Source organism: Setaria italica, chromosome I (genome assembly GCF_000263155.2).
Source record: "Setaria italica strain Yugu1 chromosome I, Setaria_italica_v2.0, whole genome shotgun sequence".
Lineage (NCBI taxonomy): Eukaryota > Viridiplantae > Streptophyta > Magnoliopsida > Poales > Poaceae > Setaria > Setaria italica.
Genome location: NC_028450.1, coordinates 35,186,222 through 35,213,405, shown reverse-complemented (window position 1 = coordinate 35,213,405; position 27,184 = coordinate 35,186,222). Strand labels below are relative to the sequence as shown.

At 44.8% G+C, this 27,184-nt stretch overlaps 7 protein-coding genes across 9 annotated transcripts; 3 read left to right on the top strand and 4 right to left on the bottom strand.

Annotated features, from left to right (window-relative positions):
- The first annotated feature begins 2,658 nt into the window (after window positions 1-2,658).
- On the top strand, window positions 2,659-6,054 carry LOC101755586 (serine/threonine-protein kinase/endoribonuclease IRE1). 2 transcript variants are annotated; one of them, XM_004953471.2, is made up of 12 exons: window positions 2,659-2,882; window positions 3,588-3,716; window positions 3,842-3,899; window positions 4,153-4,233; window positions 4,338-4,409; window positions 4,498-4,742; window positions 4,835-4,906; window positions 4,982-5,092; window positions 5,161-5,242; window positions 5,342-5,388; window positions 5,566-5,647; window positions 5,841-6,054. In XM_004953471.2, exons 1-12 carry the CDS (start codon window positions 2,713-2,715, stop codon window positions 5,931-5,933), a joined length of 1,242 nt encoding a protein of 413 aa, XP_004953528.1. In that variant the 5' UTR covers window positions 2,659-2,712; the 3' UTR covers window positions 5,934-6,054. The 2 variants fall into 2 exon arrangements, with proteins under 2 accessions (XP_004953528.1, XP_012701417.1); XM_012845963.2 differs by lacking the exons at window positions 4,153-4,233; window positions 4,338-4,409.
- Window positions 6,055-6,146: 92 nt separating this feature from the next.
- On the bottom strand, window positions 6,147-6,875 carry LOC101770605. Its single transcript, XM_022823700.1, has 3 exons — window positions 6,601-6,875; window positions 6,355-6,508; window positions 6,147-6,261 (listed from the first exon to the last, which is right to left on the bottom strand). Exons 1-3 carry the CDS (start codon window positions 6,828-6,830, stop codon window positions 6,157-6,159), a joined length of 489 nt encoding a protein of 162 aa, XP_022679435.1. The 5' UTR covers window positions 6,831-6,875; the 3' UTR covers window positions 6,147-6,156.
- A 35-nt stretch (window positions 6,876-6,910) lies between these two features.
- On the bottom strand, window positions 6,911-7,570 carry LOC111255710 (E3 ubiquitin-protein ligase RNF14-like). Its single transcript, XM_022828767.1, has one exon. The coding sequence runs from the start codon at window positions 7,259-7,261 to the stop codon at window positions 6,911-6,913; it is 351 nt and encodes a 116-aa protein (XP_022684502.1). The 5' UTR covers window positions 7,262-7,570.
- A 2,037-nt stretch (window positions 7,571-9,607) lies between these two features.
- LOC111255704 (E3 ubiquitin-protein ligase RNF14-like) lies at window positions 9,608-13,547 on the bottom strand. Its single transcript, XM_022823532.1, has 7 exons — window positions 13,289-13,547; window positions 12,738-12,811; window positions 12,139-12,661; window positions 11,409-11,791; window positions 10,601-10,823; window positions 10,371-10,518; window positions 9,608-9,993 (listed from the first exon to the last, which is right to left on the bottom strand). The coding sequence occupies exons 3-5, from the start codon at window positions 12,593-12,595 to the stop codon at window positions 10,671-10,673; spliced, it is 993 nt and encodes a 330-aa protein (XP_022679267.1). The 5' UTR covers window positions 12,596-12,661; window positions 12,738-12,811; window positions 13,289-13,547; the 3' UTR covers window positions 9,608-9,993; window positions 10,371-10,518; window positions 10,601-10,670.
- A 1,686-nt stretch (window positions 13,548-15,233) lies between these two features.
- Window positions 15,234-17,482, bottom strand: LOC101770211. The gene is made up of 7 exons (XM_012845554.1): window positions 17,282-17,482; window positions 16,975-17,200; window positions 16,661-16,893; window positions 16,011-16,243; window positions 15,821-15,905; window positions 15,650-15,736; window positions 15,234-15,506 (listed from the first exon to the last, which is right to left on the bottom strand). Exons 1-7 carry the CDS (start codon window positions 17,480-17,482, stop codon window positions 15,234-15,236), a joined length of 1,338 nt encoding a protein of 445 aa, XP_012701008.1.
- A 2,821-nt stretch (window positions 17,483-20,303) lies between these two features.
- On the top strand, window positions 20,304-23,589 carry LOC101754913 (histone acetyltransferase MCC1). 2 transcript variants are annotated; one of them, XM_004953470.2, is made up of 5 exons: window positions 20,304-20,830; window positions 21,000-21,144; window positions 21,221-21,320; window positions 21,400-21,628; window positions 23,147-23,589. In XM_004953470.2, the coding sequence occupies exons 1-5, from the start codon at window positions 20,724-20,726 to the stop codon at window positions 23,295-23,297; spliced, it is 732 nt and encodes a 243-aa protein (XP_004953527.1). In that variant the 5' UTR covers window positions 20,304-20,723; the 3' UTR covers window positions 23,298-23,589. The 2 variants fall into 2 exon arrangements, with proteins under 2 accessions (XP_004953527.1, XP_004953526.1); XM_004953469.2 differs by having other exon boundaries at window positions 20,306-20,830; window positions 23,114-23,589.
- Window positions 23,590-24,293: 704 nt separating this feature from the next.
- Window positions 24,294-26,347, top strand: LOC101754511 (F-box/LRR-repeat protein At3g59190). The gene is made up of 3 exons (XM_004953468.3): window positions 24,294-25,565; window positions 25,652-25,795; window positions 25,875-26,347. Exons 1-3 carry the CDS (start codon window positions 24,570-24,572, stop codon window positions 26,160-26,162), a joined length of 1,428 nt encoding a protein of 475 aa, XP_004953525.1. The 5' UTR covers window positions 24,294-24,569; the 3' UTR covers window positions 26,163-26,347.
- The last annotated feature ends 837 nt before the right edge of the window (window positions 26,348-27,184 follow it).

Sequence of the window (27,184 nt, the reverse complement as noted above, 5' to 3'; positions counted from 1 at the left end):
TCTTGTTCCAGTAACAACTCTAGTTGGAGAAGGATCTCCTTTTGAGCTGCAACAGATTGGTCTGTCATTTCTCCTCGCCTCAGCACCTCCAACTCACGCTTGAGTTTCTTAATTCGGTGGACAGGTTGCTTCAGAACCTCCTTGTCCCAAACATGCAGGTCAGAGTGTATCATATTCACTTTTGTCATTAGCGGTGACCCCTGGCCCTGGGCCACGGCTCTTGTCCATGCAGTGTGAACAATCTCATGGACTGACTCCTCCTTAAGCCATCTGGCTTCAAATCGCTTCGGGCTCCCACCTGCTGACACCCGGAGAGTATCAGCCTGGTCAGTATCGACTATCAACGGCCGGTGATCTGACTTAATCGTTTCCCCATTTGCCAAACTTGCCTTGGGGAACAGGTTACTCCATTGAGCATTGGTTACGCCCCGATCGAGATGCTCCCTTATCTTCCCCCGTTGCCATGTAAACATGTCACCCGAGTACCCCATATCCACTAGATCACAGTCATGCAGAGCGTCGTGAAAATCCTGCATCTGTTTTTGAGACCGAGCCCTCCCTCCTTCCTTCTCAAAATGAAAAAGGATTTCATTAAAAACTCCTACCGCCAGCCATGGCAAGGAACTACAACTCTTTAGGTGACGTAAAGCCTCCCAAGTGCGGTATTTATGGTCCCAAATTGGCTCACCATAAATTCCAGATAATCTCCATTGCTCCCCCTCGCCCACAGCTACATCAATGTAGTACTGAGAAACATTCAACTGCTTTATTACCACCTCTTTTTTCCACAACAGTAACAGCCCTCCGCTCCTGCCATCACTTTCGTGGATGATGAACTTATCACACCCCAATCGCCTTCTCAGATTCTCTGCCTTTGCTTTCCCCAGATGAGTCTCAGACAGAAAGAGAATATCTGGTTTTTCTCGCTTCTGGACCTCCAGAAGCGCACGAACTGCCCGGAGACTAGCCAATCCCCGGCAGTTCCAAGCTAAGATTTTCATTGCTCCCGGCCACTCTCCTCGAAGGAGAGCGCCGATCTAGTAATTGTGTTTGTTAGACTTCCTTCTCCCCCATCAGTTGTTCTTGGCCTCTTCTTCTCCTGCTCCTTCAATGGGCTAATTATGTCTCCACTCAATATTATTTGCATATTATCTGTACCCTTGACAGAACCATCTTGCTCTTTGGCTTGTACTTTACTGAGGTCGTCATCATCCCCAACCGAGTCATCCATGTCATCAGGATTCACATCAAACCATGGTCCTCCTCTTGCTCCACCTCTACCTCTCCCTCTCCCACGACCTCTACCACGTCCACTACTATAGTCCTCCCGGCCCATCACCATTGCATTGAAAGGAACTCTAAGCCAATCTCCCCACTGGCAACTTGCTTTGCTATGCACCCCATCACCACATTCAGTTACATCATGACCCAAAACACCACAGTAGAAACAGAAGTTTGGAATCTTTTCATACTGAACCAAATACATCTTTCTCTCCTTTAGCGTAATCGGTACCACCCGAACTAGAGGCTTATTCAGATCAAGCCACACCTTTGTACGCAGATATGGAGTGGTGTTAATCTTGCCCTCATTCACCACCACATTAATAAAATCACCCACCTTTTTAGCTACCTTCTCTGCTAAATCTCGCTTCTTCATCAACCCTTCCGGCACACCTTGGATCCTCGCCCAAACTGGAATTCTATCCAGCTTGTACTCCGAAACATTAGTAAAACCATCATACTCCTCCATCACAATCGCTGCCCCACGAAACAGCCATGGACTCCCATCCATCACTTTCGTCCAATCGCCGAGACAATGAAACTGGACTAGGAATAAATTTGGACCCCGAATTTTGAAGATTACTTCCTTTGCTGCAGCCCAGGCATTACGCATAGCGCTGAACAAAGCAGCATGGCTGAAAGGCTTGGAAGTATGAACCCTAAAAAGGGCAAGCCAGCGCACATCCTTCACCAATTCATCAAACTCGCATGAGAAATCAAGATCTTCATCTTCTTCTCCTTGTAGATTCAGCCCCTCCAGCCTCTCCTCCAGACTCAGTTCACCCTCGCCATCGACACCCATCGCCACGTCCTTCCCCTTCCCCTTCTCCCTCGTTTCCTTCTCCGCCATGCAACCCGTGGTGATAGCTCCCAGGCTCCTCGCGGGGATTTGGATGGAGGGGTCACATAGATCGCTCGCTTTTTTGTTGGACTCCGACGTCGCCGCCGGAGGAAGTCGAAACCCTAGACACAATCACCCAGTTTGTGCTACGTTACTTGTCATATTTCAAAGGTTTCGATTTTGTAAGCTTCCTGTCACCAGTTTTTTAGCTCCAAAAACATGTTGGGCGTCAGAGGATTTTTTTTTTCAAAGTTATGCATAGCATATTGACAATTAATAACATATCTCGTAATGGTGTGTTCGTAACCAAAAAAAAACAGTGGACACGGTGTATATACAAATTCTAGTTTTTTTAAAAAAAATTCACAAGTTCTCATTTTTTTCAATCACTCTAAAATCTCTCTCTATTTTAAATAGTAAAACGAGAACGAGAAAACGAATGGCTATTTTCTGGGAGAAAACAGAAAAAGAGCAGAAATTGCCGCTTCAAAAAAAAGAAAAAGAGCAGAAATTGCAGTCATTCTGTGGCTGAGAGTGGCTTCTGATGCCTATCCCAAAACACACTTCAGACTGTCAGTCCGCCGGTCACGATGCTGAAAGCCCTGCCTGTGCGGTTCCTCGCCTCGCCGGAACCCGGCGGGTGGCGCCGGCGGCCTCGCCGAGGGTCGCTGAAGCCGGTTTCGGCGGCGCTCATGACCAACCCCGCTTACTTCGAGGTGGGCAGGTTCCTGGGTGGCTATGGCTTCATGAATATTACAAGGTCAGCTTTTCTGACTCTTGCTTGATTCTGGTTCCATTTTGGTTTTATTCGAGAACTACGATCGGACGGTGCGGTTGCATTCTGATTTCATTCGGAAGTTGGAGCTGGTTGTGTAGTGTCTTGTGTATGGGATTGGTACGAACATTCGCAGTGTTCTAGCAGTTGCTTTAGACTGATTAGGCCGCTTGAAATCCCTTCGACATGGGAGTAAAGTTGGGATCTTGGAGTGATGATTAATGGCATTATTCACCATTGTTGTGCCCCTAGTTTCACCTTCCTATTATTTCTTTTGAAATGAGTCGGCATCCTTGGGATTTTTTTTTCTGGTTATGTTAGGAAACTACCAAGGGATAACCAATTCAGAGAAATGTTTGGACACTATTGTTTATCATATCAATAGTATATACTCTTCGATGATTCCTTGGTGGTTGGTTACTAATTTCCACATAAGTTGGATTCTCTTAACTAAATAGAGAATACTTTCCACATATTTTTGTTCGACATGATGTCTTGATGTTGCATATATGTTATTCAGAGACCTCTTGAAAGAACCATCAGATGTTTTAGCCCTGCATCTGTATATTAGTGCAAATTGCCATTTTTCTGTAGCATAAATGAAGGGCCTGATTCGATTAAAAAATTATAAGATTAGTGTAAAAAAATAAATGGTATGAAGGTTTTCTAACTTCCTCCCACGTGATTCAGCTACTCATCTTCTCAATTTGGTGAGCCTTCAAATGTTGCTGGTATTCAAGATCTTGGTCTCGGATATTCAGCAGAAGAGATTGAACGATTGAGGGTCCAAGACGTTGGAGAAGGAGAAGTGACGATTAGGTCATTCCCTTCCAACTGATGTGCTGTTTTTTTTTTCTTGGCAAGGAACTTACATACTGAATTTTTTTAATGCAGTAAATTTATACTCCTTACTCATTATTTATTTATCATGGCCTGTTTTCCAGACTTTACGAGGGAAGGGTTGTTCAAGGCCCATTGAGGGGAACACAGGCTGTATTTAAGGTGTGCTTAGAATTGTCACTTTGCTAAGTTTAGTCACACAGCATTTTGTAGTAATCAGCCGAAAACAGTACGTCAGCAGAATGCCTTTCCTTGAAAATTTGTGCAACAGACCATTCAAATGATTATTTGTAGCAGGACATATACTTCTAGCCTTTTAATTTGGTTGCGATTTATTAAGGCACCTTTCTCTACCATAGATATATGAATATATTGACCGTCTTATACATGCTAAGACATAGGATTTGAAACAAAGGTATACCCTGGAGCCCGTGCTGGTGCTTCTGAAGCTGATTTGATGGCACTGAATGAGCTAAGGACTCATGCTTTTCTTCAGGTTAGGTAAATCATAGACTGATAACAGAAACCACAAGCATGAATGATTATTTTAGACATGTTATTCACACACACACAAAAATTCCCGTTGTCTTCTATTTGCAGAGTGATGCTAGTGACATATGTGACAACATTCAGTTTCTTTTAGGGGCCTTTGAGACAGCAACTGGAGAACAGGTTTAGTACTATAGAAATTTTTTGTGCTCGGATTCCCCAACATATGGCAAACTTTGTTGTGTGCGAGACTGACATAGCTTTACTACAGTGGCTAGCCTTCCGTGATGATGGGAGATATAGTGCTGCAGACTATGCGAAAATAACCAGTGAGAGGCAACTGAAAGAGCAATCTGGAGACATGCCATTTTGGAACCCTTTCAGTCGAGCATACAAATTGGAGCTAAGGAGATACTTTGTTCTTAAGCTGCTTAATGGAGCTCTGAGTGGCCTTGTCCACATGCACAATCATGATAGACTGCATCAAAGCCTTGGGCCTTCTTCTGTTGTTCTCAAGTACGATGTGTACTTGTCTTACCTTCCATTCCACATTGTAGTGCCTATGTTCGATTGACTTATTGATTAATGTAATTTTCTGTCCTATATAGTACTGTAATGGAGAAAGAGGGACCCTATCTAGTTCCAAGGCTGCGAGATTTGGCATTTTCTGTAGATATTGGGTATATTTTCATCCCCTTCCTACCTTTGTTTAATATCAGTGAGGATATATCTAAGAAATACTTTGGACAATGAAGGTATTCATCTGTTGGTGCTGGAGCATTGTCAGACGGACTGTGGCGCCGAGCATCTGCTGCAGGAGCATCAACTCCTTTGGAGAAGCGAGCCTTTGGAATAGCTGATGACATGCAAGTATTCCTTTTCTTTTACTTCAACAAAAACGATCACTTACATTTGCGTGTACTTGACAAAACAGTTATGGAGCCGGGCTGCTTATTGCATACATGGCATTTATTCCATTTTGTGAAGCAGGCATTATGGATGGCATTTCCTTGCAGGTGATTGAGGATATGTCTTAACTTCATGTTTCATGTAAGAGGCGTATTGCTTCCTATTTTCCAACTAGACGCTTATCATAATATCGATTGATGGTGCAGAGACTTTTGGAGAGCACTTTCCGGCTTGACATTTATGCGGCAAGAGAGTACGAGTTGTTGACACAAAATAAAACTTCCCTTTGCTTAGTCCTAGCAATTATTTTTTTATTAGGCAAAAAAGCATGTTCAGTGAATAAGCTCATTGTTGCTGATTTTCTCAACATGGTGACCAGTCATTATATTCAGATTCAACACATGCTTATCTACCTTTGCAATTCTTGTAGGTATTGTCTGGCAGATGACCGGTTGTCGGAAGCTGTAAATTTTCTAGATTTGGGGGATGGTGCTGGCTGGGAGTTGCTCCAGGTTTGCCTTCATCATGTTAATTGCTAAAGTCAAACCTTATCTATTCATGAAACTTATGCAGTTTACTGCTGCACCTGCACATCATGCACGGTATTGCAGTGGCCAGCTAGGAAATCTTCTGATTCAGTTATGAGCTTTGGTCCAGGATACACATCTTCAGCAAAGATGCTAACTCTAATTTATATTTTGACAGGCAATGCTTGATCCGGATTACCGCAAGCGGCCAACTGCCGAGGCTGTACTGAACCATAGGTTTATAACTGGGGCTGTCTTAAGGAACTACTGACGAGCAATTTCTGTTTAAACTACCACGGAAACATGTAAATATACAATAAACTGAGCGAGCTAAGAGCCGATACTACATCCTTGGATGAACAATGCATGTTCACTGTTTCTCCCTTTCAACATATCTCTGCTTGGGTTGGCAAGTAGCTGATGAGGAAAGTCTCTGTTCTGCTGCAATTTGAACTGAAGCTGGGTGCTACCGCATTCAGCTGCGCTGCTGGCAATCACCCCATGGCCCGTAGTGCTGGGAGACCTCCCAGACCCTCTTCAGCACAGCGCGCAGTACCGTGTCTGGCACGACCGGCACACCAGAAGGTTGTTGGCGCCCGCTTGTTAATCCAAAACCAAAGCAACTGATAGCTTCATCAACATGCCCCTAAGCTGATGTGTAGCAAGCAACAAGAAGAAGCGTCTCTGCTCACCTTGGTGCGCTTGGCGCCGCAGGCGGGGCACTTGTACCTGAGCGCCCGCATCCACCCGGGCTCCTTGATCTCGACGTCCTCGTCCAGGTCGGGCGCCTGCTGCCCCGGGAGCCTCCCCCTGCCGACGCGCTCGAACAGCCCGCACTCCCCGTTGCTGCGAGAACCCCAAAAGTGGCAACGAAAGTTATGAAGCATAGTTGCAACGAGCTGCTAGAGGGTTGAGTCGGCGGCGTTTGGTTTGCTCACACGAAGTGCTTGTAGCCGCTGATGGCGCGGCTGCAGCGGTAGCAGCAGAACTGGCCGCAGTTGTCGCGGACCATCTTGTTGCAGCCCTCCGTCTTGGCGATGGCCATCCGGCAGGACGGGCACTGCCTCGTGCTGCGGAGCACCTCCCGCAGGCTCAGCAGCTCCTCCACCTTCCGCTGCTCCCGCAGCCGCTGCGCCTCCGACATCTGCTCCCTCACCGACACTCTCATCAGCTTCTGCCGCTCCTGCCCCGACGGCCGATTTGCATATGTACCAAGTCAGCGAAAACAAAAGAGAGGAAGTGGCTCTCTCATGTTGAATGGCCACGGCACCGCGTGCGTAGCATACCGCGGGGACGCACCGCGTGCGTAGCATACCGCGGGGACGCAGGCGTCCCCGACGTGGCGCCGCAGAAGTAGGCGGGGCACTGCGCGTCGTCGCCGGCGGCCACGCAGGCGGCGTTGCACCGGGGGCAGTAGGCCACGTCGGGCATCGTGTCCAGCGTCCGCCGCAGCGCCAGCGACTCCCACCGCGCGTAGCCCTCCTCGGCGAGGAGGCGCCTCAGCACCGGCGGCGGCAGCGGCGCGCGGCACGACGTGTCCGGGCACGCCAGCCTGGTCACGCTGCCTTCCTTCACGTGGATGCCGCAGTAGGACTCCATGCACTTGACACAGAAGGAATGGTTGCACGGGAGCTGGATGAAGTTTCTGCCTGCAAAAACGTGAAAGAAAAGGGTGAAATTCTCAACAAATTTCACCAGCAAAATGTACTGACCAGACAGCCATCGATGGGTTCAAGAGGGAGCTCATCATCACCAGTATTTTCACTGAGACAGACTCCGCACTCGTGGACGCTCTGATCAAATGCTTCCTGCGACCTCTCCTCACTGTAGCGGTGCATCTAGCCCTGCTAATTGGGCTGTAACCCAAGTTGTAACCCCACCAACCCATTCTCACAAGGGAAATAAATATAACCCACTCCAATTCAAACCTTCACAATCAGTTATATAAACTTTCCAGTGCATAAGTTATATAAACTGTTGGTCAAATATGGTTACAACCCAATAAGAACCCATTAGGTAGCTACTAGTAGCCAAACAAGTTGCAGGGTATATAGCTGGCTCAGCGGCACAGGGGCAAGTTGGCAACACACGCATCCAACAGTGAGGAAAGAAAAAGTGCAGATCGATGGTCACTCCTTGAGCTCAGTGGTTGCAGCAATCTCTCACTCTCCTGCTAATTTATTTCTCAGCCCAGTTAGGGAGTAGCTCATGAACAAATGCGATGTACTCCGGCACAACTTCTTGTGTAGGCATAGCACCAAGCTTATACCAAGCATTCCTGGCATATTGAGATCCCAAATATGCATTATAAACTAAACTGACTTTTCAAAATTAATAACCACATGCAGAAAGTAAAGCAAAACAAGAGTAGTATGATGCCAATATAAGAGTAGATATATCAGTTCAAGTGCTTGCTGTTATTCCGAAACACAGCGCCAAAAGGATGTCTTTCACACTAAAATATTTAAGCATTGCAGAAGAGCTATGCAGTGTGATGATCAGGAGTTCAGGACATGTTTTGGATACAGAGCAAAGACACTAAATCAAAGTAAATCCATGCTCAGGTGATATTTCATACATATTTCATCTTCTGGCAACACAAGAGATAAAAAGACATTATGCAGCCCAAAAAACATATCTGCTTTACTTATAAAAGAAATCCAACTAGTCAATGCAAGTGAATCAAAAGTACCTACATTTTTCTATGATTGTATTGATGACTGCAGCAAGTATTAATTCAGCACTGTTTACTTATAATTAGCAATGCCCAAAAGCAACATTCAGATCCAAGGTTGATAGATTTTTCAATGATACAGTAGTAACGAACAGCACAAAATAATCTGAAACTGCCACTTCATGGTATATCCAAGGTTTCTAACAAAATGAGCCTAAATAAATTCAGCTCAAGGACTAAGAACTACCAAGATCAATAAAAAACTTTGAACTTATGAATACTTGTGAATTGGGATGGGGTTCAGATGCTCAGTTTACCTGAAAAAAATGAAGGCCGTCCATGTTGTCGAAAAGATGAGCATGTCATCCCCGTAGATGGCTTGCAGTGCCAGCAGCTGGAGGTCAATCACAACATGTCATCAGATGCAATTTTCTTGTCTGAACGTAACTGAACTTGCTACACTACTACAGGACACACGGCGGTCTGCGAGACTTGCGACCCCATGTGGAATCGAATTCGGTTTTAGCGATGAACTGCTGAAACCAAGAGAAGAAACTGAAGGCATCGCGTCATCCGTTACCTCGTCTTCCTGTATCTGGCTGTTGCCCTGAAACTGCTCCCCGAGAGCTCGTGATCACTCGCGGCAGCGGCAGCCATCGCCTCCAGCCGCACCACGGCCTCCTCCCGTGCCGCCCAGTACCCGGCACCGACCTCCGCGGCCGATGCCGAGGAGGATGGTTCCAGTGACATCGTGGTTATATTCCGGCGAGAACCTCGCCGCCGCTGGACAGGTAAAGTCTTTGCTCGGATGCTCACGCCGGCACGTCGCCCATCCGCACAGCTCGTATCGATTGGCCCTTCATCTCATCATGCGATAAAAATAAAAGTAATCTTGCGCTTGCGGCAGGCACTCGTATATAAACCGGTCTGGACTACTGCTGGTAAGGTTGATGGCATCGCACACGACTCGTATCATCGCACGTCATTTTTTTGCACAGTAAAGCATACTTCCAACTTCTCTGCCCGACGAACAATTAATATTTCTAAGGACACACATAATAACCGATAAAAAAGCAGCACGTTTAGTTCTACACCTGCTGCAGGTTATTGGCGCTGAAAACATATCAAATAAATAGAGTGCAAGAACCCAAATCACGCTAGCGTTTTTTAGGTGTCTTTCAGGCTTAGTGCAAGGATATGCACGACGCACCCGGTGTGTGAAATCGTGAGTAGATCGGCTAAATGCATAAACCGAACTGGATCTTCAATCGTTGGCCAGGAATTGAATCTTCAAACTACACTCAAAAAGAATGCCCTGTTCTGCTGTTCATTACATGGCAAACAATTTGCTCTTGACATCAATGATCCTGGCTAAATGCTAGTACTATGGAACCTAATGGTTGCAAATTTACATTGTCCCTTCCAACAGGAATCCTCTCCTTTTGGACAAGTGGATGCAAAAACGCTGGGAGTTGCAAGATGTTATGTTATAAAGGAGTTACGTACTGTACAGCAAGCATTGGAATCTCTAAGGATATGTGTGTTGCTGGCAACCTCTCGGTCCATAGTGTTCAGAGCTCTTCAAGACCCTCTTCTGGCATAACGCGCAGTAGTGGCCTCGGCAACCCATGCACGATATATGATTGTTTGTGTCAAACTGTCAATAAAACACGGCATTGCATTGAGATATTAGTTGACATGTTTCATAAGTAACAAAGCAAGTATAAGCAGCAGAATTCATTCAACTTTTTAGAAGGAAAGAGAGCTACTTCCAGTGACTATCTGCACATGTATGGTGACCATATGACAGATTAAAAAAAAGTAGATTTAAAAATAGATACAGGAACAAAGAAAGATCAATGAGGGTGATATAACTTTAGCTAAATTTAAAACACAGGATTTACATAAATATTCCTTTAGCAGCATAAGGCTAACAGCCTAACAGATACATAAATAAGTGTTTGGAGATGCGATGTGGATATTAGTGGAAGTTGCCATGCTCTAGATGCAAATAGATTAGAGACTGTTGCTAACCTTTTCATTCCAACAGCCACAGATTGGACAAGGACAAAGCCATGGCAGTTCAGGCTCTAGCTCCTCTGGATCATCATCATCAGGATCTTCATCCAGTCTGAACCTTCTCCCTTGATTGTTGTGTTCAAACAGCTCGCAATTTCCAGACCTTAAGTGGCAAAAATCTTTTAGCTTTTGGATGAGTACAAAAAAGATTGAAAACAAAATATTTGCACATGAATCAGCATTACCAGAAATAGTTATATCCACTAACTCTCTGGTTGCAACGATAGCAGAAGGATTTCCCACAGTTCCTACAGGTCATGTGGTTGCAGCCTTGAGTTTTTGAGATAGCCATCTTACAAGAGGGGGCTTAGAATTGCGAAGCACTTCACAGACATTTAGCAATTCATCTATTTCCTTCTGTTCTTTCAACAATTGTTTTTCTGGCAGGGAATATTTCTGGTGTTGTTCCTGTCAAAAAGTAGAATGTGCCATGGCACTGTGAATGGATATTAAGAAACAACAGTATAAAGAAGAAATAGCGAATGAATCATGCAAACACAAATGAAGCACTGCCCAATATGTAGCATGCTAAAATAATATCATTCTCGTTCTTCAATTGTTACGTAAGCACATCGTTGCTTAAGAATTAGATATTTATTAACAAAATAATCCCTCCAGTTACAAATGAGTGACATTTTGGACAACATTGGCGACAGTAATTTCTGCTGTACTTGTATTGATACATCTTCATTTAATAAGTTCGACTACATAGTACAACCGAAAAGGACAATTGATTTCACTGAGACTATTAAGATCCTGAACTACATACAGTATGGAATGCATCAAAGCAGAATACCTAACTTCAATGAACCAGGTCACATCTGAATATTGGAACAGTAACAGATACTACAATTATGACAAATAACCATATGCCCATCCCATACCGATAATTTGACTTCAAATTAAGTACCCCTAACAAAGTCTAAAGATGCTGGCTGTATGCATGATTTCACTAAAGAAAGTTAAATCATTAACACATTATGCAATATTTACCCTCAGAATGCTAATTTTCTTTGCTGGTGTAAGACACTCCTTCCCCACATGGCATCGTTCTTTGCACAAAGAGCAGAAGGTGAAAAAACACTCTGGGCATTGAGCATCATTGTCAACCTCCAAGCAAGCAGCATCACACCTTGGACAATATACCAAATCAGGCATTGTATCTAAGAGTTTCTGTAGAGCGAATGATTCCCATCGCATATAGCAATCATCTCCTAGAAGGCTTTTCAATATTGACGATGGAAGTGGACTGCGGCAAGTTGTATCAGGGCATGTCAGCATGGTTAAAGTCCCTTCTTTCACGTGAATTCTGCAGTGAGACTCCATACACTTCATGCAAAACGAATGGTGACATGGGAGCTTGGTGAAATTAAAGCCTGGTAGAGTGAAGAAATGAAGACGGAAACAGTCAAAAACCAATAGACAGGGTTCAAGCTTCAAGCATAAAAAATATTGAAAAGACACCATGGTTTGCATGTTTTCGTATTTTGGTGAGAATAAAGGGATGGCGGCTAAGCCACCTAGAATCCATAGTTTTATAGATCCTGACATCCTGCCATTGCTGTTTACAAAGTACTATTTTGCTTCCTCACTTGAGTTCCTAATTTTATTTCTAAAGAAGGGATGACCAACAAGATAGACCAAAGAGCAGTGGAAGAAACTTGAAGAAAAGGTAAATAAGTCAGCAAAACCAAACACAATAGATAAGGTATAAGAGACTCACCAGTATTTTCACTAAGACAAGTTCCACACTCATGCAGGCTTTTCAGAAATATTTCCTGAGATCTCTTCTCACTGTAATTTTGCATCAGAGGAATAGTAGCATCAACAAGAAGTTTTCTTGCAATAGCACGTTCATCTGCAACATCTGCATCTGGGACTAATAATATGTTGTCATTCAAAGAAATGCAAGACCATGAAGAGACATTCAGCCAGTCCACCCATCTATACACCACTTCTTGTCCTGGCAGCTCAGTCCAAATCTCATCAAACATGGCACAGAGGTAGACACTTGGTTCATCCAGCCACCTGGCTGAGATAGTAAAATAAGGAGCACATGTACTGGGATATGATCGTGGCAGCAAACATGTTGACACCAGAGGTGGTAAATGCTTTAAGCTGCAAGCACAAAAGAGTTCACCAACATCTTGGCTCCCATAATTATTATCAGTTCCAACCATAGTTCCGTTTGGACGAAAATTCAATAAGACCTTAGTGTCATTGGGAACTGGATACTGCACAAAAATCTGGGGAAGAAGACATGAACATTACACTCTTGAATAATGAGAGAGTTCATGAGAAGGACAAAGCTCTGGAACAAACCTAAAAGAACGAAGACCCGCCTTATCCTCCAAGATGACCATATCATCCCCATAAATGGCTTGCAGTGCCAACACCTGAACATATTATGATATGCTACTGGGTATTAACGACAACAGTAGTTCGAATAGCTATCGTATTAACACATCTATTTCTTAGAACTGACAATCATAACTCCCAAGTCCTAACTCGTTCTCCGCAGTAGATGCACAAATTCACCATCCTTATCCTCCAATCCTAAACCCTAACTGAACACGACAAGAATCATTATATAGTTTTACAGGAGAAGAAAACCGCAATTATCGCAATGCTACAGAAGGGCAATTCCACTGCAGCCTCTGGCGTAATTGAATTCCAGTTTCAGACTACTAAGTACAAGTACAACGATTACTGCGCATCCTGTACGCGAATGTCGTCACGAGTTAATATCTGCAACTCCATATATTTTTCGCCCTAATCAAGTAATCAGGATCCCACATATTATCCACCGATTTCCGGCGCGCCCTGGGGAAGCAGACGAACTCACAAGCAGTCGGGGGCGCGCGATACATTACCTCGTCCTCCTGGAGCTGGTTGTTGGTCTCCAACTGCTCCGCCGAGAGCTCGTCCTCAAGAGCCCTCGCGGCCATCGCCTCCAGCCGCGCCGCCGCCTCTTCCCGCGCCACCCAGTATCCGTCCCCGGCCTCCGCCGGCGGCGGCGAGGACGATGATGAGGCCCCACTCGACATTGGAGTATCCGGGAGAATAGATTGGCCGCACACCCCTCCTCGAGAAGAGGGAGAGAGTCGTGACAGTGACGAGGCGAAGGGGGCGTTTGGTCCCTCGAAGGTGTCACATTGAATATTTGATCCTGAGGATTAAATATAAATGAATTATAAAACTAATTGTACAGATTGAGGTTAAACGCAAGATGAATTTATTAAGTCTAATTAATTTATTATTAGCAAATATTTAATGTAGCAGTACATTGTCAAATCATGGACTAATTAGGTTTAATAGATTCGTCGTGCCATTTAACCTCTATATGTGTATGGATTTTGTAAATAGCCTACGTTTAATACTCCTAATTAGTATCTAAACATTCGATGTGGGTGCTAAATATAAGCAACAGAACTAAACGGGACCAAAGTCGTCGAGTCATCCTAGCACAAAAACACAATCGGATCATCGACACATCGATTATGGGCGTGATTGGTTGCAAAGGAGGAAGCCATCCGGGATGGATGGGCTGTACCGGATCGGGGGAGGCGGGATATAGTGATGCAGAGAGGTTTGTTTGGTTGCACTTTGCTGTCGTCCTGAATCATGCGAGTTGTTCTTTGATTGAACTGGATGCATCGTTATCGTGTATGATATTGCGCACCAGATCTTGTTTGGTAGCTTGAATGGGAGGAGATCAAAAAACCCTAGTACCATTTTGGTAAGGTTACCACCAATGTTCATGAATATGAGGATTTGAGGAGCTGTTTTCATGTTACAAAGGTTGATGTTGATGAACTATTTCCAAAGGCAACTGATTACTACTAGCAAGTAGCAGTACAGTAATAACAATAAATTGTAGCATAACTATGATATGGATCCAACTAAATTCATTTGCCGTCTTTTGTGGACCGAAAGAAGCTTCTTTGACATCTTCATCACCAGTGTACTCTAGGAAAGAAGCAGTTGCCTCCTCTTTAGAACTGAAACTCTTACAGCAACAATTAGGATAACCGGTGACCTGCTAACAGGTCACCCAATTTGCATAGACCCCAGGCTTCCTACCTCGATACACAACATACCAAGCCATTGTGCCTTATGAAACAAATAAAACATGATGATAAGAAATGTGATATAGTAAATGTTGGTCTCAGATTTATATTTTCATCTTCTCTTGACCTTGAGCTTGAAGCATCAGTGACACAAGAGCAATAGCAGAACAGAAACAACATCACATTGACAACAGAAACAGCAGCAATAGCACATCGACAACAGAACAGCAACAAGATCAGTGGACAATTAAGAAAGAAGTAACAACTAAGATCAGTGGACAAGAACAACAACAATGTCATAGTCCCTCATAAGCTCAACAACAACAATTAGGCATAATTTCTTACCTTGAAAGATGGAATCATCACTAGACAACATGGGCACGGCAAATAAGATAGATCAAATAAACATGGAATCACCAGAAGGTACCCAGCAACAACTCTGGGCACAACCAACAAGAAAGATCAAAGAACCAGAACAAAGACAAGATGCATCCATCACAACCACAATTGCAGGCGTTCAAGTTTACACCTAACAGATTCCTCCCAGTGACCTCCTGTGCTATACAAAAATATATGCAGCCTTGGATAGACTTCAAATGGTGTCTTTACCCTCACCATTAGTGGTTAGTGCTAACCCAAGATGTCAAACTATAGCATAGGCAAGCAAAATATCTGATGGCAGTCCTTAAGCATCTAGATGAAGTAGGCTTGGCTCAGGTAGGTCCTAAGCCAAAGGATCCTATGGGCTTCACTCATCTGAACAAAGCATAGGCCTTCTGCTTTGTGTTTTCAGTAGAAACACAAGTGCAAACATCAGCGCCTCCTGTGAGTACCCAGGGCAGGACATGACACAACCATAAAGATCCTCATGGACCTCATTGTGCTGAGGAGCCTTGAGAGCATCTACAACAGAGGCAGCAACAACACTCATACCATGCATCAACTGGTATTCTTCCTCACACAACTTCCTCCTTTTACCACCTCTTCCTTCCTTATCATCACTACTCTTTGAGTTGTCCACCTCATTGGATGCTTCATTTTACTTACCAGAATCACCCTCACTCCCACCTAAATCAATTGTCTCTTATCTAACATCTCCCCCCTCAAGGTGACCAAGGTCAGTTGGTACACCTAAAGGTTCATTGGAACCCATGGCAAACCTACCAGTAGCCTGGCTAGATCAAAAATGGCCTCCATTTGGACATATTTCTCAATTGGGGTGTTCAAGAACTTAGCATCAGCAGGATGATCCTAGTTGGGCACAGAGATGGTGCAATAGTTAGAGAAAAGGGTAATTATCAACCATAACAGTTTGATATATGGTTGTGGCCTAACCTTAGTGTGGCCTATCAGATGCTCCTTCTCAAGAACTATCATGTGATGCTCCTCATTCCAGAGAGCACCACTGAGATCCTTCATCCTAGCAATTTTAACCCATCTCTGGCGTCATTTGCGCAGGTGGTTGTAAATTTGGTTGGTAGTGATATTGACTTCAGCAAAATTAGAAACCATCCTATCAACTTGCCTAACATGAACTTCCTTGAAGCCTTTGTCAATTTTGACCCCTTGTCCAACCAGATCATGAAACCTACTAAGCATGAAGGCTGACTGAACACTGGTCCATTGCATTGGCCTCCCAGGCTGAGCTCCATTGGGTGGAGGGGCTGTTGGGTTCCCTTCCTCCACAGCAACCACCCCACCCTCAACACCTACCTCATTGGCAACACCAACAAGTTCCTCACCCATCGCAGTCATGTCCTAATCACAATACCATCAGAAAAAGAAACATCAAAGTATTTAGGAATCAAACAGCAAAGTAAATACTGCATGCAAACATCATATCAAGATATTATTCATGATTGCAGGTACACATCACAACAGGGTGTCACAGGTCTCAGTACATATTACAAATTCATCAATGCTACTAAATAGTACATGAACCCCAAGTACTTCAGTGGAATTAAACTCTAGAAGAATAGATCCCCTATTCTGCCACATCTGTGCAGCCCATGCATCCCTCTGTTGTGCCCAGGTTCCATTGTCAAGACTGTGTTCTGACTCAAGGGGAGTATCAGTGGAGTTAGGAGTCCAAGCAGCTTTAGTGGGAACATGTTCATCTTGTCCATGCCTAAGTATCCAATTATGCAGAATACAACAAGGAAGAACCAACTTTACTTGGATTTTATAAGGATGGAAATGCTTGTTGTCAAGGATTCTGAACTTATTCTTTAGAGCACCAAAGGTCCTCTCTACTGTCACTCTAAGAGAATAATGCCTCAGGTTAAACAACTCTCTTTGGTTTTGTGGACTATTAGAACCAAACTCCCTCAAGTGGTACCTTATACCACGAAATGGTGGTAGGAACCCAGGCTTGGCTGCATATCTAGCATCCACAAGATAGAATTTCCCTAGACAATGTAACAAATGGAGATAGTTTATCAGTTTAGTGGGTGCAATTTATTGGCATGTGTATATGTGAGGTATGGTACCTTGTGGGGCTGTAAGGCCATCAGCCCTTTCAAGAGCATTTGACAAAATTAGAGCATCATGCGCAGATCCCTCCCAACCAGCAAGCTTATATGTGAACATGAAATCAAAGTCCACTGCTGCCGAAACATTCTGAGTGATGGTGTGCTTCCTGCCTCTAAAGGCAGCTTGCATCTTCAAAGGAACTCTAGCTAAGACATGTGTCCCATCAATTGCTCTTATGTAGTCCTAAAAACAAATAGCCATATTAACAGGTTACTACCATATGGGTAAGGTCAGTTGGTTTACAATCAGGAAAGGGCCACCAACCTTGAAATATGGGTTCCATCTCCTGCTGCCAAGGATCCTAGGATAAACACTAGTAGATGGTGGAACAATCAACTTATTTCTCAACTCACCAACTGCATACAAGACTTGGTGAAAGAACAAACTGATAGTTTCAGGTGACCTCCTAAATGTCATGTTAATGACCCTGAACCTCTGGTTGTGTCCAACTACATGCAAGAACATCGCAACTTGTTCTTCAACAGTGGCATGTATGATATCCATAACCAACTATCTTGAACGAAACAAGTCACACAGTTGGAAGAAAGGTGCCCTCCTCATCTTTAGCAAGTTAACACAATGAACATCATTAGATTCATAAATGAATCTGAGATTACTATTCCTCTCTTTGTCCCTCTCTGCCATGGGTCCATAGGTAATGGACCGAGCATCCTCAGCTCTCCTCCTGAATCACATGAAAAATCATGCAGCAACAGCAACAACAAGAGCAGCCGCAGCCCGGCACCTACCTTTCAAATTCATGTCTAAGAATACAATGCAGTGTTCATTAGAGTTTAGTAGAAGAACTTGTGGTCATGTTGTTAAGCAAGCAAACATTCAGAAGTACATGTTATCCTAGACGCGGCTGCCACACCCGAAGGAGCTCCTCCGGTGGCAAGGATTCATCATCGACCTAGACACTTTGCTCAGCTCAGTACTACGGGTGTGATTGGTTGCAAAGGAGTAAGCAAAGGTTTAAGGACACAAAAAAATCAGATTAACAAGTATATATGACAACTATAGATCCGCATCAGAAACAACATAGGGTTCATCAAAACCATAAATGCAGATGCAGAACAACCATAGATCCATATCAGAAACAACCTAGGGTTCATCAACACCAAGCAAGATGTACCGGCGCATCACCGGCAGGGCACAGGGCGCCGCTGGAGGACCTTGACCCACCGGGAGGATGGTACAAGAACATAAAAATCAGATCGACCTCTATACGTGACAACCATAGATCCACATTACAAACTACCTAGGGTTCATCACAACCATAAATCTAGATACAGAACAATAAAAGGAGCGCATGGATCTAAGAGAAGAAGAACCTAGGGTTCATCAACACCAAGCAAAATAAGACGAATCAACAGATCAACGTGGGAGAGGGGACGAAACAGCGTCAGAGGAGGGGGAGATGTACCGTCGCAGCATTGGCAAGGGCACAGGACGCCACCGGAGTACCTTGATCCACCGGCAAACCGAGGTTGAACAGGGGGAGAGAGAGGAGAAGGCGCACCAGGGAGGAGGGGAGCGAAGATAGTGGTGGGAGGATGGGAGGTCACCGTAAGCCTCCCATGCCTTAGCCCCGGGACGGTGCCATCTCCCGCGCTCCGTCGAAAAATTCCCGCCAGCATCGCTTAATCCCGGCTCGCGAGCGAAGGAGCCCTCTAGGCGGAAGGGGCGATGTGGGATGGAATGAGAGAAAAGAACGGGGCGTTGGGGGGGGGCAGTGCGGCGTTTCGGTTCGGGAAGGCCAACCGAACACGTGAGAGTGCACGGGAAGGTTCGGGACGGTGCAGCGGACGGTGCCCTCCCGGCTACCAAGAACGGGACGGCCGGTTCCTACGCTCCGCTTTACCGGTCCGAAAGTGTGTCTGGTTCAGTTATCGACCGACATCTATACTCCCTTTTCCATACAACAAATTTTAACACATGCCTCCTGGGTACTATTTACGTGGATCCCTATTTATATCATGCCTCGTAAAAGCTGCTAATGGTACGAACACAAATGCCCCCTGCTCACCAACCAACCCACTGCTATTATACGTCTAAGCCAAACCAACTTAGTGGTTTAAGTCATACGCATACCCACATCGAGATCAAAATTCCGATTGAAAGATCCACCTATTAGATCAAAATTTAGCTAAACGTGCATTTCACTTATTTCGGCGAGACTGAAAAAAAAGTGAAAATAAAATAAAAACCCTCCACAGATCCATTCGCGCACATATACACAAAAACTAATAAGATCAACACGACCATCCTTAGGCTCCTACACAACGTCATCTTGATCATTGTGACATTATGTGTGCCCTTTTTATATTATTTTGTCTCGAGCTCCAATGCATATGAAAAGTGAGATGACAAATCATTCTTTCAATTTGGACGTGCTTACAACATATTTAGACCTAAGTTTGCATGTTTCCATTCGTCAATATTTTAGATGTGATGTGTATGCTCAGAGTTGTATAAGTGGGTTAGAAATATTCATAAAGGCACTTGGACTAATAGTTTTGCAATTCTGCCAATTAACCAGTTATTTTAACAATGTCATGCTTCATGCTCTAGACACATGATACGAAAAATGATTTTGTTGAGGATGTGTACAATTAGTATTACAAAACCTATCAAAATGAACATTTGTGATTCTCCCGAGAGTTAAATGATCGGCTCGTACATGTAAATCCTTAGCCTCTATTTTCAACCACATGAACAGTTTTGTACAAGAAATTGTTCATCCCAGACTTCATTTTTCTTTTCTCGCTACCCATCTTCATATCTATCTCCAATTTTAAGATCTTCATATCTATCTCCAATTCTAAGTAGGTTTAACCTTATGTACCTTTTTCGGTGAAAATTTAACCATATATCAAACTCTAGCAAGGTTTAGGGGTAACAGAGAATGATTATAGAGGAAGGATTAGGACGAACATAGAGGCTAGAGGAGGGAGGTTGTAGTGTCGTGAACGTTTTCAAGCGGTGGTGGGGAAGGAATGTTGCAAGATCAGAGATAGAAAAAAAGAAAGAGAACATAAAAGTCATTGGGTTTGGCTAATGACTAAAAATTCTTAAAAAGGACATGGATTGAGTTGGTTAAGGTTGAATCATGAACTATTCATATCATTCGAAACCATGAGATCCAAAGTTTGAAATGAGACAAAAAAAATTATTATTAATGGTAAATAAGATAGAGCAATCAGCAATGGCGCGGAGAATGGACGGCGGAACTAACTCAAAGAAAAGGAAACGTCACCTATTTGGATTACGAATCCTCTAACAGTTCAGCATCGGCTAATGTCACCCAAATCAGCCGATTAGCATCCTGACCGGTGACTCTTCCTTCCTTTCTGTTCTTCCTGTCCACGTCCAGGTCGCCGCCGCTCGTCCATCACCGCCTCCCCTGATCCCCTGCTTCCCAGCCTCGCGATCCGGCCTTCACTGGCTCTTCTCCCACTTCTCTCTGTCCCACTCGCCGATCGGCCTCTGGCACCGGCGCCGGCGCCTTCTTCTCCCCTCCCCACTCTTTTATCGCGGCGGCGGCGCCACCACCGAGCAAGCTGTGATTCGCCGTGGCGCCCCTGACACGCGCGGAAACGGTTGCACGCCTCGGAGCGAGGAGTCCCCTCTCCCTCACGCGACGGTTCCCGGGCCTCCCGGCGAAGAACCTGGTCGGTCGTCGTCCCCGCCGCCGGAGCTGCTCATGTTGGACCCGAGATCCGAAATCTACCCCACTATAGAGTATCGGCCTATCCAACCCTCCGACCTCGAAGCTCTAGAGAAGATTCATCTCGCTCTCTTTCCCATAAGGTAGCTACTAGAAACGGTTGCTGTTTTTGCTAGGTTGTTCCTTGCTTTTATTGTTATATCCAAATTCTGCTACCTGTTGACAAATTTACTCTTACCAAATTCTACTACCTGCTGACAAATTTACCATCACTGGTTGATTTGGTCATGTAATCCTTTTCATTTTGTTCAGGTACGAGAGGGAGTTCTTCTTGAATGTTGTGAGCGGCCATGGTATTGTTTCCTGGGGCGCTGTGGACACCAGCAGGTCAGACGACCGCAGGGATGAGATAATAGGTTTTGTAACCACGAGGATGATCGCGGCAAAAGATAGCGAGGTATCACCATACAGAAGGCCCTGAAAATGGTATTATAACTGGTGAGCTCAGTGAAGCTAATGATTTTGATATGCAGATTGAGGACTTGTTTAGGTATAACAGTTCACGCAAAGATCTAACACTTGTGTATATATTGACGCTGGGTGTGGTGGATAGCTACAGAAACCTTGGCATAGGTTTGTTACCTTGTCTCCTCATTTACAGTTTATCTTGTGGATTTGATATGGTTGATCTTACAAGAATTCTCGCTTGCAGCATCGTCGCTGGTTCGAGAAGTGGTTAAATATGCAGCAAGTATATCAAATTGCAGAGGTGTTTATTTACATGTCATTTCATACAACCAGCCTGCTATCAGCTTTTATAAGAAGATGCTATTTAAGCTAGTCAGAAGGCTTCCAATGTTTTACTACATAAGAGGACAACATTATGACTCGTACTTGTTTGTGTACTATGTGAACGGTGGTCGTTCGCCTTGCTCACCACTGTAAGTATTCCCTTTTGCTTTACCCAAGGACCATACAATTTCACATTCAGTAACTGTCCAATGCTGTGTTTCAATATGTTGTTTTTTTGGTCCGCGATGCTTGATTCCTTGTCAGGATAATTTGTGAACTCACGCACATATATTCTGTAGTCAATTGCCTGATTGCCTGACTTTCTAGTTAGCTTTATGGACTGTTATCGTCTGAACTGATCCTGGCAATGAACATCTACAGACCTGAACCTGTCCGCACGGGAGAGCCTATAGATATTGCACCTCCTCTAAGGAATTGCCTTTCTGAGATCAAAATGTATTAGGCCCTTTTATTTCTCATCTTGCCCATGTTTCATATATATGATATTTCTTTATGCACCTCATTACATGTTTAGCTTCACTCTGCACCTTTTTTTTGAAAGGGTTTACTGCAATCCTGAATTTAGAAGGATGCAACTCATCGTTTAGACAAATGAGATTCATTGAGCACTTTAACCAGATGTTTAATCTAATCTGAATAGCAAATATATAAATCTTTTATCCAATGTATCTACCAAGTTCAACCGATCAGCTAAGAAAGCCATCTTCTTTGCTCGCATTGGTTACTGTTACCTCCTTATGCAGCCTGCGTTCTGGCCTGTGTGTAATTATTTAATTAAAGGGCATGAACCCTTGGTAACCTTCCATTAGATTACTTCCATGAAGCATCTTAAAAGAATGACAGGAAGCATGAACCTTCCATTAGATTACTTCCATGAAATAAGCAGGATTATAATTTAAACTATTCTACTATTTTAGTAATACAGATGTCAAGATGCTTCCAGTTCCCTCTCAAATCATAGCAAGTTATGCCTTATAATGCAATAATTGTGCTTAGCTTCCTTTCAAAAGAATAATCATGCTTAGCGAATGATGAGAACTGCCATGTCATTGCAAGAAGTGTGGGTACTTCAAAGTTCTCAACACTCAACCAGGGATGACTAACTGTTTGACATAAAACAAAATCATCAAATGACAGGTGTTTTTTAAACATAGTTATAAGAAAGACCAAGTAAGGCTTCAGTTTGGTGGGCAGTAATACTCTTTGAAATCATAGGTTTTTAACTTTTACTATAGCTATTTAACGTAATGATTTTGGAGTAGGCATTTACTGTATTTTAGATTTTTTTTATATATAGGGTTCATATAAGGATATGGGCGGCAATGCTTGTCTGGACATGAGTTCCTATTTAGATTCACTGCATGAAAGCCGAGGGTTGTTTCCATTGCATCACCATCTCCTATCTTTATTGCCTTATTTGCTTTAGTAGCACCAAATTGGATACAACCTACCATAATGGACATATAACACTTCTAGAAGTTGTGATCCGAAGATTAAACTTCATTTCTAGATTCAAATGGTATGATTTTAGATTTCTAGGTTCTTAGTATTGTGAAATCATCTCAAGATTATCCTGACGTTAAATGGTAATAACACATGGCAATCTTGTGCAGGGAGATTGTAACTTCATTTGTTGTTGACTTCAGGGCTTTCGTGAAGATGCTGGTTGCCAAGTTCTGGAGCAAAGAGGACCATTGTGGTCCGAGATGGGCCAGATGTCAGGAATCCAACACCCTCTTGGCGCCACAGAGCAATAAGCGGATCATCAGCGGTGATAGTACCAGATGTCATGTCTAATTTTAGGTGCTGTGACGATGTTTTCTCCTGTTTTTTTTCTTGGGAAACTGGAGTTTCTTGAAACAGTCACTTGCGATGCTGTTGTACACTTCTGACACGAGTACATAATTTCTCAATAGTTATAGTCACATTTATTGTAAAGAGAGGAAAGGAGAAGTTAAACTGTCATCTGCTTCTGGTAACGTTGGCCTTGCAATGTTGAAATGTTGTGTTGGTTGAACTGAAGCAAATCTTTTGGTTTGTATGGCATATTAGATGAATATCAGAAGTACCTTTCACTGTTTTAAAATAATTACTTCTGTTTTTACTACTACATGTTACCACAATAAGTGAAGTTAATTTTGATCGATTGGCATGAGCAGAGCAAGATCCACATTGGTCTGGAGATTTTGTTTTTTTGAAAGTATTGGTCTGCAGATTTGAAAGAGTCCAAAGAGGAAGCCTGGATGGACTGAAAAAAACTGAACATAGATATCAATTGCCTATTGAACCAGAGGCGTTAGTGCATGTCAGAAATTACTTCGATTACAAGCAACCGCACCTTTTTAATCCTCTGGCACCAAATTGACTACACGATCTGTCGAATCTTCTGCGTCGACTGCCACAAGCTTCGCATAACACGTTATTTATAACTTGAATTGAATGATAAGAATGTTACATGGCCAGGTATGGTATATGGTAGTAGTAGTAGTAGACTAGTAGAACAACGAGATCATAGACAAATCCGAGTTTAACTCTGTAACCACGCAAAGTTGCATAAAGTTCGCGATCCGTTTGGCTAGGCCAAAACCAAACCAGAACCACCCCTAGGAAACAAAACGCGGGCCTGCGCTCGGAGCAACCGACCCACCCGCGGCTGAATGCCTGCGTCAAACGAACCACACGCGCTCGCCGGGTCCGCGGCGAAACCAAACCCCGCGCGGGGCACGGCCACGGCACGCAAAAACTGGCCGAAAACCCCACGATCCGCCACGCGCCGGCGCGGTGACGGCACCACCAGTCCACCACCCCGTCCGTCCGGCGCAGGCCCCGCCCCGCCCACAGCATCGCTCGCGCCATTGCACCCGGTGCCTGGTGCCGCCTCCCACGCGCACGAATCGCACCGCGGGAAGGCTCGAGGCCCGAGGGATCGCCATAAAGCGCAGGCCGCGGGCCCGTCGCTCCACTCCGGTTCCGCTGCTTGCGCCGTACTTTACCTTCCAGTTCCGGAAGGAAGGAGTCGGTTCTCCAATCGGGGGCGTCGAGAGCCGGCGGGCGGGGAGAGAGGGAGCCATGCGCACCAAGCACCTCATCCCCAACCACGCCGCGGGGCTCACCTACGCGGCGCGCGACTACGCGATCCGCGACGACTACGGCGGGGGCGACGGCGGCGGCAGCGACCCGTTCGAGGGTTTCCCGGACGCGGTGCTGGGGCTGATCGTGGCGAAGCTGCCCTTCCGGTCCGCGGTCGCCGCCTCCGCCATCTCGCGCCGGTGGCGCGGCGCGGTCGCCGCCGCGCCCGCGCTGGACATCGACTTCGCCGTGGCGTTCCCCGAGGCGCCGCGCCGCAGGGCGGCGTTCGCGGCCGCCGCCACCGCCGCGCTCGCGCCGCGCTCCGCGCCGCCGCCGCCGCACCCGCTCCGCCGCCTCCGGCTCGCTCTCGAGGGCCTCTTCGACCAGGCGTTCGCCGCCTCCGCGGCCGACCACCTCGCCTCGTGGCTGGCCGCCGCCGCGGCGCGCGGCGTTGAGCGGTTGGAGATCCGCCTCCCGCGCTCCCGCCTCGCCGTCCTCCCGCCCTCCCTTCTCGCCTGCACCGGCCTCACGTCCCTGACGCTGCGCCTCGACCACTATGCACTTCCTCTGCCTTCGCTCACCCCACTCACCCGCCTATCCCGCCTCCACCTCGCGTCCGTTTCGCTCAAAGGGGACGATGACTTCTTCGGAGATCTCTTCTCGCACTGCACGGAGCTCCGCTACCTGATCCTTGAACAATGCCGCATTAGTGCGCTCCGCCTTGCCGGTCCGTCGCGCCTTTGCTCGCTCGCGATCACGGACTGTACTTGGACGGAGCAGTCGTCTCTTGCGCTCTTTGAGATGCCAGAGTTGCGAACCCTCCGCTACTCAGGTGCAATGGCAACCAGGCACATAATTGATGGCGAAGTTTCTTTGGACGAAGTCCTTCTTGCCATCGAGAAGCCACAGGTCAAGCCCCGGGAGGCTACTCTCAGAGAGCTTATTGCTCTGGTTGGCAATGTACGGAGCCTTTTGCTCTCACCGTGGTGCATTGAGGTATAGTCTATCTCAAATACTCTTGATCTGGAGGTTGAATTTAGTTTTTGATGAATCTAATTATTGAACTGCAAAATAACTTGAAGCAATTTGAGGAGTGGTGGAAGGTGCGGTTAGACAGGGTGAGGCAGTTGTCATGCATAATTGAGAGGAGGGAAGAAGGTGCTTTATCCATTGCACCATTGCTCTCAAATTGCCCAAATGTGGAAGAGCTCCGTGTGTCTGTTGTGGTGAGATATGCCTTTTTGTTCACTGCTATGTTATCTCTGTTAAATTGTAGTGCTAAACAGATCATATTCTTTGCTGCAGCCATCACAGGGCAAACGTAGACGGTGTAGTGATGGAGAGTGCCATGGTGTGCTATGTAGCAAGGGGGTGGCGGTGAAGCATCTCAAGGGAGTTAGGATGAAGTACATTGATGAGAGCAAAAGTGGATTAGAACTGGTGAAGCTCCTGCTCAAGAATGCACCCCAATTGGAGACGATGAACATTGTGCCTTCCATGGATGGCCTTGAGCAGGCCAAGTTTAGGCGCAGGGTGTTGAAGTTCAGGAAGTCCTCTCGGAATGCCAGCATCCAGTTTTGCACAGCTGGATGATGTGTAGTCCATTAGCAATGCTCAATGTTGCAGTCCAGAAAGTAAGAAATTATTTGGCAACAGTCAATAAGGTTCTTCCTGTCTTCGTCCGGTTACTTAATCTGTATATAGCTGATAACTATTGCTGAATTTCTTAGACTTAATGGAATCGTTGCCCAAGATTCATTTAGCTTGGCAGTCATCAATTACCAACTCTTTGGTGACTATAACTTAAACAGAAAGTTAATCTTTGTTTGATGTTATCTTCAAAGTATCTTTGTTGGACACCAATCAGCAATCCACTCTGATAAGTGATAATCATGAAAATAGGGTGACAAATTCCCTTGAAAGCTAAACAAATAATCCTTTAAATGCACACTTTTGTGTTCAGCCAACAAACGGGCTTGCTATAGGCTAATTCTACAAACTTAACCTGTAGGCTGTTGTGGTAAGCCTCCTTTGACCATCATTGTACTCTTTATTGAAGAGGATCTAAGCAAACTTCGTTTCTGATATTCTTAAATTTATCTTGGTCTAATTGATTATGAATGGATAAGTGCAGATGATATGTAGGCTTTATAATTGCTTTTTAAAACCCCCTTTGATAATATTAACTGGTTTTCCCAGAATCGCTTCATATTAGATATGGGCATTTTGCGCCAAATTCAGCTAATCTTTTTGTTATTTCTATCATGGTAGGGTTTTCACATGTAATTAAAAACCATTTCCACTAGAAATTTGGTGGTTTGAACAGTTTTCTTCATTTCCTGAGTGTCTGTGTATACTTTGAGTCTTTCTTTTTTTGGGTGAGAAGAATTTGAAGCCATTTTTCATGACAAGGCCATGTGAGCATCCCCTTTATCTTTGCTTACCTACAACTCTGGCTTATATTGTCCTCCCATAGGAATCAGCAACAGAAGGGCTGAATCCTTCTACATTCATTTGATTCAATTTTAGCCCTGGCTTATTAGACCAAGAGGGGTCCCTCATCTTGCTAGTTAAATGAAACATGTATTAACAGCCTTGGGTAATGAGCATTAGAG